At 41.3% G+C, this 17,689-nt stretch overlaps 1 protein-coding gene across 1 annotated transcript; it reads right to left on the bottom strand.

Annotated features, from left to right (window-relative positions):
- Positions 1-360: 360 nt before the first annotated feature.
- rspry1 (ring finger and SPRY domain containing 1) lies at positions 361-17,401 on the bottom strand. The gene is made up of 15 exons (XM_038705731.1): positions 17,017-17,401; positions 15,894-16,495; positions 12,678-12,730; positions 10,330-10,442; positions 7,294-7,420; positions 6,056-6,114; positions 4,944-5,010; positions 4,553-4,684; positions 4,287-4,402; positions 3,931-4,074; positions 3,736-3,847; positions 3,363-3,465; positions 3,056-3,208; positions 2,183-2,287; positions 361-2,010 (listed from the first exon to the last, which is right to left on the bottom strand). The coding sequence occupies exons 2-15, from the start codon at positions 16,289-16,291 to the stop codon at positions 1,914-1,916; spliced, it is 1,779 nt and encodes a 592-aa protein (XP_038561659.1). The 5' UTR covers positions 16,292-16,495; positions 17,017-17,401; the 3' UTR covers positions 361-1,913.
- Between the last annotated feature and the right edge of the window lie 288 nt (positions 17,402-17,689).

Raw genomic sequence — 17,689 nt, 5'->3', positions numbered from 1 at the left:
GTACTATTAGAATTTGTCCTGAATCACAATCTCTCTCATGTTCGTTTCGTCACGTGTTTCCAAAATATAAATATAAATCAACCCAGAGAGACTTCAAGTAAAGGACGGACAGAAAGAGACAGTGGGAGACAGACGGAGAAACGGCAAGATGAGAGCAGCGAGATGTGCTGTTATATAAAGCACAAAGAGGGGAAACCACATTATACTCAAGTCTGAAGATACACTTCCTGACAAACTTGTTTTGACAAGATCAGTCCTATAAGCAAGAAATCCCACCAAGAGTGCTGTGATTTGTACCAAGTAAATATAAATTCATGTTTTCTTCTGTAGTGAAGCACACACTCTTTAAGACATGTCACTGTGCTGTGGGTAGTTTCTTTTCTCATTTATGTCAAGTATTTCACCACCAAATCAGACCAAAAAAAGACAACATCTTCAAAATGACGCTGGGATATTAAGTAATATACTGATAAAAAGGAAAAAACATTGATTTAAACAATTTATCGGTCAAAACAACACTGTCAATCAACAAAACATGTTGTACCTCTCAACCACGTTTCTACATCTGTGTTCACCATCATTTACAACACAAAATTAAATTACATCTTGTGGATTGAATACAGACGCACGTGTTTGTCATCACAAACAAAAATTAAGACATTTACTTTATTTGCTGCCCCTCAAATGAGTCTGACTCACAGTGGAGCTGCATCACAAGTTGTTGCCAAATTCTTAGCACCAATCAAACAATAACCAATAAATCCAGACAGTGGAAATTCAAATTGTACACTTGTGCCTCACTTGCTCTTCAAACATATCCACTTATAACTGGCGGGCGGGGTGGGGACTTGGTTCCAAATTAAAAAGATTAGCTGTCAGCATGTGTGTGCAAGCAGCCTAAGCAGTAACTGTTACAATTTGTTGCAGTTGTTACATACATGACCAAGACTGAGGAAATATCAACATCTGAGCAAAGACGATAAAGCACAAAAAGCAGCAGGGTCAGCTGTGCTGAGAATCAATTAGCATTTCGTTGGTTTACTGATTATAAAACATGAATTATGTCATTAACGTTCTCTGTTGTGTAACAGCTGATTTGATTTTGTAAACCGAATCAAAAATTGAACGCTAGGACTAATTCTAGCTTTTTGACACCAAGACCAAAATCTGATATTTTACCCAAAGGTGACTTTTTTTCCCCCCAATGGAAAACTCTGGCAGTGGGCGATCAATCAGTACAGACAGTGAAGCTGACAAAAGGATAGGTGTTGGTAGAACCTTGAGAAAAGAGAATAAAAATGCTACCTTAAGAACATCATAACTAGCATATGTATATTCAAAGATCTCTCTCAAATTTATCTGTACCATGGTTTTTAAACTGGATTTAAGGCTGTGTTCTTTTCTGCCACCCAGCCCTTTCAGATCTGCAGACGTGTGCATGATGGTGATGGGATTAAATAGTAGTAGGCTCTGGGCTGAAAGCGCAGTGGGATCCTCCTATCACAGAAAGGATGTCTGATAACGCTACGCAGGGGCTTGCAGATGAGAGGTTGGTTCTGTTTGTAATCTGGTTAAATTGTTTCTGCTCCTCGCTCCTGCTCCTTTTGTCTGAAAAACACACGGTTAGTAGAAAGTTGACGATTGTTGCTTCTGCGGTGAGTTGTCAGAAGGATACAAAAGAGGGGATGTAGGTAAATGAGGGAAAACTGGGGATCCAGCTGTGGCAAATTCCCCTCTTCTAATTCCTCTCTCCACCATCGCCTCCTTTTACCAAAAGTCCTCCCAGTTATGGTATTATCGCAACATTGTGGAGCCGTACTCTCAGCCCTGTTGGGTGAAAGGGGATTAGTGGAGGAGGAGGGAGCTGTAGGGCTTGTGTGTCTCTCCTTATTGGATGAGTGGCTGGAAGTGTGTCAGGAGATATGTGCAATGAGTCTGACGCGGTTCTGGATGTCCTGGCGGCACAGGGGGCACGTCTCTAACTGTAAGGCACATTCCATACACATACCGCTGGAAGAAGATGGGGGGAAAACATAAAGGAAGATTTTATTATCAATTAACAATGCTCTGATTTACTAAGACAAGCTGCTCTCAAAGAAATTATATCCAAATATTTTTGAGCTAACATATCTTTGGGATTTTCAATTTCCAAATTGTTTGTTCACACCACATGCACACATACCCATGTCCACAGGGCCGCAGCTCCGTGTCAGCCATGACGTCACAACACAGCGTGCAGCAGTTGTCTCTGATGCTGACCTGCTTTAGTAAGGCCAGACGCCGGTGTCTGGGAAACACATACAAAAGCAGATAAATGTTTCCGTTTAAAGCAACTTGAGCAACATGACCTCTTGTTAATTTGATTATGCTCATTTATGAATCTAAAATTCCTTTGTTCCCTGTGTGTGTATATAGTACACATCTGCTGTGGGGCAGCTGGCCAAAAATATTTTTTTGTTTATTATTCCACTGTTGGTCCTCTAGTTTGCCTTAATTGCATATTCAAAATAAAGAACAAACTGTGGTGCGAGTAAACACATTTCCAAGCTAGTGTTCTGTTTGTTTAAATAACAACTGCAAACAACTTTGCAATAATTCCCTTCTTTGTCAAGATTGTAATAGTTCAGTTTGTGTTAACACTGTGTCTGAGAAGTGCTGAGTCAACTCTGGTAATATTCTCAGTCATAATGTTTTATGCACAGGATTGCGATAGAGTTGAGTTTCTGAACATTTTAAGCTTCCCAAAGATGTTATATACACCATTTCCTGTACAGATATTGTTCTGCTCATATCACTGCATCTAACGAGTGTTAATAAAGTCCTTTAATCCTTACATTTACAAAGTCTAAAGAGTTGCTTTATTGTTGCCAATGAATAAATGAGTCATGGTTTAACCATGCAATTCCTACGTGCTGGACACTGTGTGCAAACAAATGATTCACTAGTCAGAGCATGGTTGGGTAAGACAACAGATTACATGCTGCTTTCCTAAATTCTCTGCGAGTAGTCCATTTTAGACACATAAAAATCACTAAGGACCAGCTTTATTTCTCACCTGGGTAGGATGATCTTTTCACTGGGCAGCAGTGAAGCGAAGTCGTTGAAGGTGCTGAACTTGACGGAAGGTGGGTGACGGAAAGGCTTGGCCCCAAAGTTAAACTCACACTGCTGGTATGACATAAAGCTGGCTGCCGCAAAGAAACCGGACCTGACAGACACAGAGGCGATGGAAAGAAATGGGTTCATTTGAAGACAGACGGACAGAAGAAAGAAGAAGCACACGCACAGGAAAGAAGGAAGGAAGGAAAGAGAAGGGAGAACAGAGAGAAAGGAAGTGAATGAGGGAGTGCGTATGGACTCACGTGGCGGAGGAGAAGACCTGTTTCTCTGGTGGAAGCTGATGTCCATTCAGATAGAAGATCATCTGCTTCTTGCTGAGGTCCAACAGGAAGCCGATGGCATCTCCTAAACAGGACACACACAGAGCGGAATAAAGTTATTTATTTATCACTCCACGTGGGAGGTAAATCAGAGCCTGAATGCCGCCGATGGGAGCAGCGTGTGGGTGCTAAATTCACAAAACCCTCCAGAGACACTAAAAACAATAATGCAATGTCTGAACAAATGAGTCTGACATTTAAAGCGTGGTGTTGCCTTGCTTCTACTGTTAAAACCACAACTGACAAAGTGTATGAAAAATAGTAGTCTGAAGTCATAACTGTGTGCGGTGCATACCCTCTTTCCAGCAGGGGTGAGAGTGAGGTTTACTGCGAGCGTTGTACCAGATGAGCTGCCTGCAGCCATCATACGCACATGAGTATTCGTCGTCTCCTATCCCATAACCTTCCTGTAACACACACAAAATGTTAACTTGTGCGACTGCAGAAAAACAGTAAAGCTGCACAGTAAACAGACATTCAAGGTGAGTACATGGTTGAGGAACTTGCTGTCCTTGGTGGCCCATCCGATTTGCATCACGCCTGATGTGATGACAGTCACCTCGTAGTACCAAACGCCCGTATCCACGCAGAATGTACAACGCACGCTCTCAAAGGATGAGGCATCACATCGTGCCTGAGGAGGGAAGCAAAAAGAGAGAGAACACATTCAGACTTCATATGTACACAAGATTAAAGTATTAAAATCTCAATGTTGGGGAACTCATTATTTTTAAATGTTACAGTCTGTTACTGATCACAACTATACCTATGAATTCTGCCACTGTGTCTATTGTCATTGACTGCACGCACAAGCGCGCACACACACACACACACACACACACTAACCTCGAGTCCAGAAGGGGAGATCTTGAGGTACTCGCTGACATCGTTGCTGTTGAGCATGGCATTGATACTGGCGAGGTTGACCTTCTCGTAGGTGAACTGACGACCTTCCTTTAGGACTGGACAGAGGACAACAGAGGAAAGATTTTCACATTTCTTTCTTCAGTGACACACACACAAAAACCTAATTAAAGAGGCTGTTGTGGCCCTGTCTCCTCAGCACGTGATAACACACAAAGTTAAAAAAAATAATAATGGGGGCTACTCACACAGGTTGTCAAGGCTCCACTGTGAGCAGAATCCGACCTGCCTCTTCAGGTAGTCAGGATGCTCTGCCCACGACTCCAGGACAGCGAGTCGATTGCTGATACATGACTCAGACACCGTCAGTTTGTTCTCACCTGAGGGTGAGAAGATGCACCAGGCATGTGTGTTTAAACAGCCAAAAAATAGGATGGTGAGGACTACAAATACTTGTAAAGCCAGAAATGGAGAGTTTCTGTTAAGAGTTTTAACATGTAACATAATATTAATATTTTACATGCCTGCTGTCAGGGCAATGGTAGCTTCTTAGCTCATTCCTCTGATAAGGAAGTCAATAATTTTCACCTGTCTCATCATGAATATTTAATAACATTAAAATGCAGTGAAGGAACCTACTGGTCTGGGAGAACTTCTCCAAAGCGATGAGAGCAAATAGCATGACAGTAGGGTGGGCCTCGGAGCTCTGGACGGAGATTGACACAAAAGAAGTAGTCGTCAGTTTGTGCTCTTTTTCAGATTATTGTTTTGACCCAGACAAAAACATTTTCTTTTATGAAAACATCCAATACCAATGCACAAGCTCTCGTGTAATGACGCCTTCTGTTATTAGTCAAGAGTGAGCATGCTTACATTGACAGATGTTAGATGAAACAAAAGGTGGTTGAGAGTGTTGTGAGTGACAGCCGTGTCATGGTTTCACAATGACTTCACTTTATTTACTGCACAACCTTCACTATTATCATTCACCTGTTACATGCATCTGTTAGCATGACTTAAGTCACTGACAGTTATGTACAATAAAATAAAAGGATTTCACTTATACATTTTCCAAAAGTCCTCCGCAACACTTGATGCAACTACTTCATAGTAAAAGGCAACACTGAACATTTTTTAAGAGAAGCAGCTGCAAATGTTTGTTTCTTTTTGTCAGATTAGTATGAAACACTTCCTTATAACTGACTTCCTTATAGCTCTGACAAAGCAATGTCCAATGTTTGATGTCCAACAACACATTGGACAATAAATCTTATTCAAAATGCCTTTTTGAATTTGGAAGTTTGGAATTTGAACCTGTCTGACTGACATGGTTGGACGTCTCATCCAATCTTTTCATCCATTACCACTAAGGTCAATAATTGCTGGATAAGATAACTACAGAATTCACCTAACCAGCCAGGTAGTTGATCGCAATTCATTGGCAAATGTTACACATTGTTGTAAGTATGTGAGGAATGGATTTAAAATGGAAGGGTAAAAAAGGGGTGGATAGCATGTAGCAGGATACAAACATATTGTTTTTATGTTTTCGGTAAACAAAAAAGTAGCTTGGTGTTGAGGTATCACAAAAAGGTGATGGACCCCCCCCCCCCCCCCCCCCCCAACGCAACATTCATGGATAACCTGCCATGAATTAAAACCAAGCAATGTAATGTTATGTCGTTCCACAAAATTAAGATGGGCATGCATACTGCCACCGCAAGAGTGTGTGAGAGTGCGTGTTTGCTCACCAGGCTCTCCAGAAGGTACTCAAGGGTTCCAGGACTCAACAATCCAATACTGGCCGGACCTAAAAAAACACGAGAGAGAAAAAAAAAAAAAACTGTCTGTGTAACCAAAATAATGATTTATGGGAAATTATTTTTGATCATCAATAATAAAAACTACATTAAGTCCTAAGATGGTGTTTCTTGGGCATTATAATGAAACGACAAGAACAAAAGAATATAATAAGTCAACTTTCTTCACCTTTCTGTTGAATTTCATTTGATGACTGGGAGGAGCTGCTTGTTGATTCCAAGAACGTCGAGGGACTGAGCTAAGCTAGTGTAATCTAACCATTAAATATACCAACTGCAAAAAAGCAAACCATGAATGGTACTACTACTCTGGTTAAGTAGTAACAAGATTAGTTTGAAAAAACTAGGGTATCTGATATATCTATAATGTGAATTCCTAGATTTTAAAGTTTAATCTCCCATTTCCTTTTGAAAGAGAACGTATTCTTACTATAATTATAACCATACTGTCTATTAACTCCGCCTCTCTTTCATTCGTTTCTATAGGTGGGATGTCTCTAATTATGTCTATGTTTTGTCAGTGATTGTTATTTTGGGTTTTAACTGCATGCTGTCTAGAAGTCCTCGCTGCACGCAGAGTCGTTTTCTCTACTCTGCTCTCTGCTGGACTGTAACAGTGCGTAACAATCATATGTCTCGGTCTCTGTACCATCTGTGCGCACATGATGTACTGCCCCAGTGGAATACAGACTACAATCGGCTTCACCCTTATCGCACTAGCCGTACAGGGCGAAACCTATACAAACAGAATGTTAGCTACGTTCCGTAACTCCAGATTCTACGTATAGACGTAGTATAGACGTAGCCCTGTATGCTGTGGGCCCCTCTGGTTCCTTTAATTAGCAGAAAACAAAGCTGATTTTGAAAGCCTATTGTCCGGTCAAAAGTGAGACCAATATAGGGTCCACATAGTAAGTGGGCGTAGACTAAAAGTCTTCAGTGCTGCGCAAGAAAGGGATAAACCCACAAGCAGTAGCCTTAGAGGACTGCATCTACACCAGCACCAACACCTGACCAAGTAATGGTGTAACTTCATCAGAAGGACTTTATTAAGGAGTTTATTTGATTTATTTTTGTGCTTATATGAATCGAGGGAAAGTTACTGCCAATGGAAGCAGTGACGAGAAAAACAGGATTAACAACACAGAGTGAGTGAATGTGGACTGTACCAGCCAGTTTCTCTGCCAGGCATCCCAGGACAGCTGTGGTGTTTCTGTGTTTAGCAGGGCATAGAGCATCCTGTCGTGCTACAGCTGCACTCAGACTCAACATGTCAGAGAGTTTCTGAAGAGCATCCTGGAGAGAAGAGATGGAGCGGTTATTCTAATGAAGGCCACATAAACACACAGTTTACACAACAAATATTTACAAAGTTGAAGACGATGGAGATGACTAGGAAAGGAATACCTTCTGCATTTATGAAACTGGCGCCACCTGCAGGCAAGGAGTGTTACAAGCGCAGATGTATCCTTTTTGTAACTGCTGCTTGAATATGTGTGTGTGTGTGTTTGTTTGAAGCTTTAGATTTAAGATTTTAAACCCACAATATGTTTTGTTAGGTGGAGCATATTTCTGTTGAATACTGCAAAGAGTCCAGACTTCATACTGTTCAGAGTGTCATAGAACGTCCTCTGTCCTCAGGTTACTTCAGACATGAAAGCAGGGGGTCCTAACCAGATTTTATTTGTTCAATGGGAAATAAGAAGTAGGGTGGGAGAGAGGGGGTTGAAAGCAGAGGCCAAAAGAAAACAATAAATGGAAAGTCATAGTGAAAGTAGATCAAGTTCTGTCTATTTCTTTAAACATTTATTTAATCTCAACCGGAGGTTAGTTTAACACAATGATGTTTTATGTTCAATAATCATTTAATTGTATGCAGTAGATAGAAACTTCTTGCCTATAGGTGGCACCAGTGTTAAAAAAAATTGGCTGTAGGTAGAGACATCAGGTGTGTTTGACTTCATGTAGCGCTTAACGTGATGCATGCTGGACTTAACACAAGGCATGCTGGTTAGAAATTGTGTCCCACTTTCACCGGAGCTGCAAAACTTCATCATGTCACAACATTAAAACCTCATTGGTTCAAGGCGGCGTTGCTTTTCTCCGGCTGCACAAAGTTGGAACCACCTTTTGACTGATCAGTCATTGATCTCAGCTCACAGAAAGCTCACGCAGGTAGAATTTGTGTCCGACTTGACGGCTGTGTTTTTATACCCCTCCCCTGCAGTCGCCTGCAGCTCACGTTTGACAATCAAGCGAAAGTCAGCCAGAGTCATCTCATCAATACATTTACATCTGTAGGACTAAACTGCTGCTGTTATTCCTTTCCATCCCCATTGCTGCACGTCAACTTGTGTACAACTGGTCTAACAATGACTGGTCCTGAGGAGAATCAGCAGCCTGCCAAATAGGGCTGCACGATTAATCTAATCACAGTCATGATGTCATCCTGTGCGATATACAAAACGCAAAGAAGGTGCGATTTAATTAAACAGAAAAGGTGGGCAGTGTAATTGACACACTCGTCTCTGTGTGCAGTGCAGACTGCTCATTATCCACGCCCACACCGGGCAGTACATGCTAACCAGAAAAATGATTTATGAGCAGTGTGCGAGTAACATTTAAGACAACCTACCATAACCCCCCTCCCCTGCCCGCCCCGCCGCTAATTGTTCAAAACATAGTCGGACTCATCACTCGTAGTTGGTCGCTCTGTGACAGAGACACAGATGCGTTGTCGGCAGCTGAAGTGGTCAGACAGAAGAAAACCGGGAGAACATAAGGAAGGTTTAGGTTTGGCTAGCTGGGCATCTAACATTAGCTGTATCAGCGCCTTTTGTTGTTCAACACGTTCAACTTTTCACAGAGCCGACGTGCTTGTCAGTGTCACTTTTTGTCAACCGACCAATCACTCACTGCAAACACACTAGCTTGCCCCGCCTCTTCCTGTCCGCTCCCCTGACTTTCTCCATCAGCAGTATGTTTTATAAAGTCGGCCAAAAGACACATTTGTCTTTTTTCTGGAGTTCTCCACCCGTTATTACGCAGCAAGTGAGCCACATGCCGGCTTATTAATGACGTAACCAAACGTAATCAAATAACTGAAACCAACATCTGCACTTCACTGTTGATTTACCTGTCCATGCTTGTAAAATATCCACGTGTCCAAGTTTTTACCAGGTGAGGTAGGGATGTCCCGAAATGAAAATTCTGGGCAAATACCAAACAAATTTTTTCACATTTTTTCTCCCCCATTTATTTTGCATTTTTTTACAACTGCATAAATTAAATAGTTAAAATGTGCTTTTTACTCTATGTTTCCCACAGGATTTGGAGAGAGTATGGAGGGTGGGTCTGAGGCCCAAGAGGGTCTGGTAAAGTAAATTACATGTGTCCATTTACTTTTAATGTACACCTGTAATATGTTTTATACTTTCTGAGAATATAATCCAATTAATCTCATTTCCATTCTGTATAGATACCTTATTTTGAAACCGTACGTTGTCACATGTCCAACCCAATATGATAAATGTTGTACGTGGTTCTCGTATCGCGTAACCTGAAGACTTCACATCCTCTCTTCAGGTAGGACTCTCATACTGCAACACGCTAACCTGCCTGTCAGCTCACTCTGGTCCATTTCAGATACATAAAGGCTTGAATATGTGTGCACTCCAAATTTAGGAGCCGCTAGCTCAATCGCCATCTCACAGACGAGTGGCAGAAACACTCAAAGCGGGTCAGATCGTTTGTTGCCTTTTCTAAGAAGTCAGCCACAGATGGAGTGGATGTGCTAGAAGACAATTAAGCAGAACAGTGTCTGCAAACGGCGATTTTTGCGCCTTTCTCGGACACTTTAATATGCTTCCACACTGCCGACATGTCAACGTAATTGTTCGGTAAAATTTATGTCTTTTGACGTATTAGGCGTAACACAGAAAGTGCTTTTTTTTGCCCAATTAATTTCAGTGGGCGAACATTCGGTGCATCCCTTGAGTGAAATCTGTGTGTGAAACACATGTCATTATAAGATGACCGCTACACCCCACCCCACCCGATGCCATTGTCCATCCCGATGTTTCATTGTAGACATCGTCCAATGGCAATTTTATAGACATCGCCCGAAACAGACTATAAGGGTCAAATTATTTTACATGTATTAACTAAATAAATCTCTTTGTGCCTCACACACATAAGCCACTAACCTTGGTGGGCAGGGGACATTCGTCCAATAGAAGGGTGATCACTGCAGGGCCAAGCGGATCGTCCAATGGGATCACTCGAACCAGAGACTGGACAACCTCCAGCCAGCCATCATCTGAGGGAGAAGAGATGGAAAAATTAATTTGAGACTCAAGAGACTGAATTTGATAATTCAGATGTTTCTTCTTATTGGTCCAGATTGACTTCCTTGTCTCTGTGTTGCTTGTGTTCTTTCATTATAATACATTTCTCATGCAAAAACACAAGAATTGCCATTGTTAGTCCTAATGAAACCAGATAACTCAAAGATAACTGAACTGTGCTGAGGCCACTGGATTTTTCAGACGTAGCATAAATAATAAAATATCAATTACCCGTCCATTAGATGACTCTGTGAGAAACTCTCTCTCTCTCTCTCTTCACTATCACTTATGAAAGCCCCAGCCAACTGGCCAATTAATAATGTAACATCATAGCACATGTCAAACTGAAAATGACTGGCTGGGCTGACTGACTTGATGCTTGGCTGCCTTTAGGGTTTGGTATCTGCAAGTTAACACCAAACTTGGCTGTTGTCAAATTACACAACACCAAGCCATGCGGGCATCAAACACCATATGTGCCAGAACACAAAAATTCAAAAGGCTATCGCAAAAGCATACACACAAACCCACAGAGGATGAGAGCATCATTCACACACCATATGCACAAGAAAGCACACACACAACAAACCAAAAACACATACAAACATCAACAGACTATCAGACCTGTCAGTTACTGTCACACTAACAACACAATTAATTTATTAATTATTTCAATCTTATTTAGACATCATTCATATGATCGTGGTGGTAGGTAGCGGCCAACACATGATGTCTGCAGTGTACAGAACTATGCAGAAGTTTAAGGCAGGTGTGGAAAACATGCTGTAAAGTAAGAATGCTTATAAAATAGACATGTATATCTTTTATATTTATTAACAAAATGCAAAGTGAATGAACAGACATTGAAGAAGAATTCAAGCTATTTTGAAGGCAATGGATGGTCACACCAAACTGATTATTTAGATTTTTCGTCTTCTTTTGTTGCATTTTCAAACATGTCTATTTTTGAAAGCATTGTTACTATACAGCACTTTTTCACACCTGCCTAAAACCCTTGTACAGTATTGTAAGTCATGACCATGTCCCTTCCCTAGGTGATGTAACAAACCCCCCCCCCTCCCGGGCCAGTGGGTGTGTTGGAGAAATGCTGAGGCAGCAATACAACAGCAGACAGGTGGTGTTGCAGTCCCAGCAAAGGTTTCTCCAGTTTTATATAAAGGGCCTCTTTAACACTTCATTTAAAGCCACCCATCGTCTTTGTGTGGGATTTGTCCTAAAAGTTGTGTTTCTTCTTAACAACAGAACATAGCTTTTTGAACACCAAATATTTATAAAATATATCTGCACATATCGTTGACAGAGTGGTTTGAATGAGCTGTCAGATAGGCTAAATATGTAAAACTGGAAAAGATGAAGAGGACTGTGACTGTCTGCTGCTTACAAAGTTACTGTAATGTCACAGCCTCAGCAGTTCTCAGAAACAAAACCACCAGCTCAGCCTGAGGGGGAAGGGACAGCATATTCAGAAGAGACCTGTTTAAATTCACGGGACTCCTCACCAGTCAGTAGATGAAAATCCTTAACTTCTACAGCCCAGTGGACAGTTTCATTTCAGCCTGAAGAAACTGTAATACTGACTCAATGTCTGAATTACTAAAACCAAGAAAACCGCCAAATGACTGTTTCCGAGTAGTGCTGGGCAGTATATGGGTAAAATGAGGTATACCAATATAATTTCTAAAGAGATATAAAATTAGACAATACCATTTATACCGATATAGTCTGATGTTGAGTTAATCAATATGTTTTGTTAAGTCCTGCCAGCGTTTGCTCATCTCTCTCCCTCACCGTGCAGCCCCAGCCCTCCCTATGCGTCTGCACGCAGCCTTCTACTCACAAAGTGCACAGTGCTGGTCGACACTGCTGAAGACCTGGCTTGTAAAAAAAACAATGGTCCCCCAGCCAACTTAGCAGAAAATACCGATATATATATTTTATACTGGAGTTCTGCCTAACAGTACCGGGATATGACATTTTGGTCCATATCGCCCAGCCCTATTTCTGCGTAGAGCTAATGTTCCTACTTCCCCCCCCACTATTAAACCTTTCATCCCATCATTTCAAAACACATGAAAAGTGCTTCTGCATCATATTGCTTAGTGGATTCTGTACTGTCTACATGGGCACGGCGCTGTCTGATACGTCCTCACTCAGGGTGTAAATGTGTGTTTTCATCTTTTCCTTACCTGTCTCTGCCATCTCATGCAAAGTGATCATGGAGTAAGGGGGCTCTTGGTCACTGAAAAACAAAACAGTTTGCACAGAATGTGATAATTGTTTCTCACATTGTTTTCACTTTACCCTATCCACCAAACACTTATACATATATACACACATATTTTATCCATAAGAGCATTCAACCAGCAAATACATCTCAACTGTCCATGACCCTGTGATCACTGCATCTGAAATAATGTAAACAAGTGATTCATGCCTTTGTGTGCTTAACGGTGATTGCAGTAATTGCTATGCAAAATAAGGTTGCCCCACAAGGTCAAAGCAAGCGTTTAATTGGGATGGATTTACTGAAGTGCATGTGTTGTTTTTGATCACGCTGCCGTTACTGTAGCTTGTCATGGCTCATCCCAGGCTGAAGACTGCTTTCGTTTTGACAGCCAGAACATCAGCAAGCTTGATCCTCAGATTTCCTAAAGCAACTAAGTAATACTGTAACTGAAATTTCTTTCATTTATAGGTTGAATAAATTCCTGGAAATGTACATGCATGTTTCATTCTCGGCTGCACACTCCAAAGACATGCTGTATTGTGCAGCCACTGTTAATGTTAGTATATTGACAGATAGATCGTGTATAACTTAACAGCGCCAGCTTCCAAATAATGTCCTCCTATGAGAGGTGCTATTGGATATTTATTTTATTTCACTGATCAAACGGTTGCTTTTTTGATTAATAGGATAATAATTTAGGATACAAAATAATAGAAATTCTAAATATTCATTCACATACGAAGCTTTAACACGCTTGATAGCTAAATATAGTTGCACATGTTGACACAATGTTGAACCTTAACGCAGAAGTTTGTAACTTATAGTCTCACATCCAACGCTCACTTCCGTTCCCTAATTTAGTGCATCTACAGTAGCCCGGCATTTTTAATCACACCTTCAACTAGTACGCCTGTGTATTCACAAGTGACGAGACCACCGAATGAACACCACCTCCACCATATTAATGTTACAACAACTGCCACAAACACTGAACCTCAACCTTGAAATACAGTTATTAATTCGGGTCAACTTTCCAGCCTGTAGTTGTTAAAATGTACCTGTCAGGCTAAAATGGTTGGCTGTAATGTGGGAGAATTGTGCTAGAATAAATGTCAATGAATTCAATAGTAAAATATGTAAACTGAAAATAAAAACATGCAGGCATTTCAAAAGATGGCTTGATAAGACAGAATATGCAGAGAAGGGGGGGGGGGGGGGGATCAAACGATCATAAGCTTTGCAGACCAGAGGCCTGTTTCTTTTTTACTATAAACTAAGTTTTAAAAACATACATTTGCACAAATGGTCAAATCAGTGAAAAGTTACATGGGTATGTAAAAAGAAGAGTTTGGAAAGTAACTAAAGCTGAGCTCATGTAGATGGGGAGAGGAGAGGTACATGAGGCTGCACAGAGCTATGACAAAGGCCCCGGGGGACATAAATCAACATTTTAAATGATCCACATGTTGGAGATCCTCAAGAAAACTTCAATAGTGCCAAAAGCTGGTGAAGATGGATGTGGAATCTCTCTGCATGAACTCAAGAAATATGACTCCACACTACGCCAGGACAGAAGAGATACTCTAACGGCCAGGTTCATGGAAAGGAGAGTGAAATGTTAATGAGGTAGGCTGACAAAAATGAGGCATACTACTGAGTTGCTGCTGCTAGACAACCAAAACAGACTACACTGCTGATAATTTACATGGGCCTATTTTAACATTATACTATTATTACTTACATAGTTTCACTTTTCATGTCAATTACGCATCTCCTGAACCATGACACACTCAACAGCCATCCTTTTCCTCTCAAAGGCAACCAAACCTATGCACTGAAAGGCTTTTCTTGCAAGAGAATGATGAAGAGGAGGATAATAAAGTGCTTCAGCATTCACGCAGGCAACATAATTCTTGCTACATCATTGCAGCAAGTCATCACTAAGTCAAGAGAGGAATCACAGTACATAAAGGAACATGAAGTCCTCTCAAGAGTTCAACCTACAGTTCTGCTTGTTGTGTTTTGTTATACATCCATCATCAACCGCTTATCCTGTGTACAGGGCCACGGGGGTGTTTTGTTAGTTCAGGTGAAAAAAGTCTGTTTTGTATGTTAAGTGTTTATTAAGTCAACAATTATAATTTCTACTCTGAAGACATTTCATATTATTACAACTGTGTTTTACTATATTTTAATTAATTATTCGATTATACAGCAGCCTCCACTTACAGGTCTCCACAGAAGACGTTATTAGATGTTGACACATTAATCCCACTCAGTGTTTCCCCTATATGCATTTAGGAGCGGCAGTTTTCGATCTGAAAAAGTGGTTTTGGAAAAGAAAGGACAGAGGTGACTGGAGGAGCTGAGGTTAGTAAAGCTAATTAGTGATGCAAACTAGTCCTTTTAAGATAATGAGGAGACATTTCTTTTTGGATTTTAATGTGCAAATAAAATGCACCTCTGAAGGGAGGTGGTTTCTCATGAGAAAAATTTGGCTTCACCTCCACTGCTACAACTCCATCCTAGGGGAAACACTGCCACTTATAATAGCTTCAAAGATAAAGGACTTAGTCAAAGTCGTGCATGCCGTTTTTGCATGCTCATGACAGCAAAACAACCTCATGTTGTCTCTGAAGTTTGACTGACCGTGGGTTTCGTGGGCAGCTTCTGTGATTGAATGTCATGGCATTTGACCCACAATGCTCTAGTTGACATAAACGGCAACCCTCATGTTTATATCTATCTCACTGTATGACAACAAACGGGATCAAGAAGGTCCAAATGAGCCGAGCCAAAACACCTAGTAAATATTCCACAACAGCTTGATTACTTTTCCAGGGTACTGTGGATGCCCGTTTGCTGGTCCACATCAACTTACTACTCCTTTAAATGTTAATGTATCTACATGTACGTGACAAAGAGTATCATAAAAAGTATTGAAACTGATTTAACCAAAGACCAGGATGGTCACGTGTCTGCTCATTATGGTCCTCACACTGGAACATATCCTCATGACCCTCGTTCAGGTTCAAGAATGTTTTTAGGTGGCTGAGACATTGTCAGAGCTCACAACAGACACCGTTACTCAAACTACAGAATATTAACTTGAAAAACTGTACAGACCACTCTCATCCTTCCTTCCTCTCACATATTTTTCTCTTATTAGACTTACTTGTCAACAAGTGTCCTGATAACAGCCAGTGTGTCCAGCACCAGGCCATCCACATTCTGCTTCTTCCGTCTTGGTTCATGGGGCCCTCGTCCTCTGCGTGGTGGCCTGACCGGGTCCCTGGGTCGACTGCTCCGAGCCTCTCCGGCTTCAACACCTACGCCTGTACCATGATCCACTCGCCTCGGTTGTCCTCGGGTTGCCCTTGACGACCCATGGTTATGGTCTTCCAAGTCACTATCCTCTCGGCACACACAGCTGTTACCCATGTTTCCAGTGCCAGAGACCACACTGGAAAGGGTCTCCCAGAATGGAGGAAGGGAGTTTGCAGAGGAAAGGAAGAGCAGAACCTGTGCAAGGCTCCTGCAGGCACAGAAAGTAATCCAGGCGACTACTATCATATCATTTGGAGAGCTTGGTTTTGGGGGATTCTTATCCCAGTGGGCCGGGTGGAGTCAGCGTAAATGATCATACTGTAGCCACCAGATTGGTTTGAGAATATTGATATGCAGCTGGTTAAATGGACTGAGAGGAGTCAGGTGATGGAAGCAGAAAAGCTCTAAAGCTCAAGGCTCTGGTCGAGATCTCATCCAGGGCTGGCATAGCTGCAGGCGCAACACAAACAGTACAGAAAAAGTGAAACACTGCCCCCAAATTAACTCTGTCAGAACTGTATATTTAACTGTTTAACAGATGTTCATGTGCTGCCAGCAGCAAAGCTTAAAACAAGCTGAAGTGACAGACCCCATGAGATAAGTGTCAAGTCTGAAAGAAATAAAATAGTGAAAATTGGAAGGAGAAATCAACATTAGCCATTTAGCGGTTCATCTCTCAAGCTAAGTAGCTAACGTGATTAAACAATGTGTTTCCGTCTAAAGTTGTGCTGTTTAAGAAGTCACAGTATATCAACAATGTGTACACAACACATGTACTAAATTAATGAGACATTTTAGTATTGTTGACAAAGAAGAGCTTTTCAGTTAGCTGCATAGCAGACTAGCCACCCACCAAACAAGCATTGTACCATCAGCACTGCTGGTAAATAAATACCAAGTCTCACAAACTAACACTTATCATTTCGCCAGTGAACTATAATGGTTCAATTTTAAACTAAATGTATACTTACGTTGCTACCAGTTGAAAAACAGCAGAATGCAAACGGGCCAGACCGAAGTAGTTAACGAAACAGACAACTAACTGGCTAGCTATGTTGTGTAGCGGCTAGCCAGCTAGCGGTTAGCAGGACACTCCTCTGATCCCCCTGTCAAACTAACGTTACACAAGTTAGCTAACGTGAGTAGCAATGAACTACGCGTGGTACTCAAACGCCGGTGAAGTAACTTATTTACATGACCTGCCGTTATGACACATTTGCTTAACTCTAAACCCGCACATTCATATGAGGGTTAGCTAACACCTCGTAAACAGTTTAACGACGCTACACCGCTAGCCGCGTGCTAAGTTCCGTAGCGCTAAGAGAGACGCGATCATCAGCTGTGGCTGCGGAGGCGCGGCTGGAGGAGGTAGGAGGAGGATTTCTGTTAAATACAACGTCAACATACAGCAAAGATCGCTGTTTCCCCAAAACACAACCTTTCTCTCTTTCTTTCATTATCTATGACGTAATATAGAGCCAATTGAATCTGTATTAAAATAGTATTGTTTTGTGCATTATATTTATACACATTGTAGCCAATATAATGTTCTTATTAAGACGGAAAATAAGATTATATTGTTTTAAGACAGATAAAGATTGCAGAAGCAAGAATAACAGCTACAGCATTTTACAGGTTACAAGA

Source organism: Micropterus salmoides, unplaced genomic scaffold (genome assembly GCF_014851395.1).
Source record: "Micropterus salmoides isolate LMB-PRFRI ecotype aquatic unplaced genomic scaffold, ASM1485139v1 Ms_hic_scaffold_8, whole genome shotgun sequence".
Taxonomy (NCBI): Eukaryota; Metazoa; Chordata; class Actinopteri; order Centrarchiformes; family Centrarchidae; genus Micropterus; species Micropterus salmoides.
Note: the sequence above shows the minus strand (reverse complement) of the source record. Positions and strands in the feature narration are given on the sequence as shown.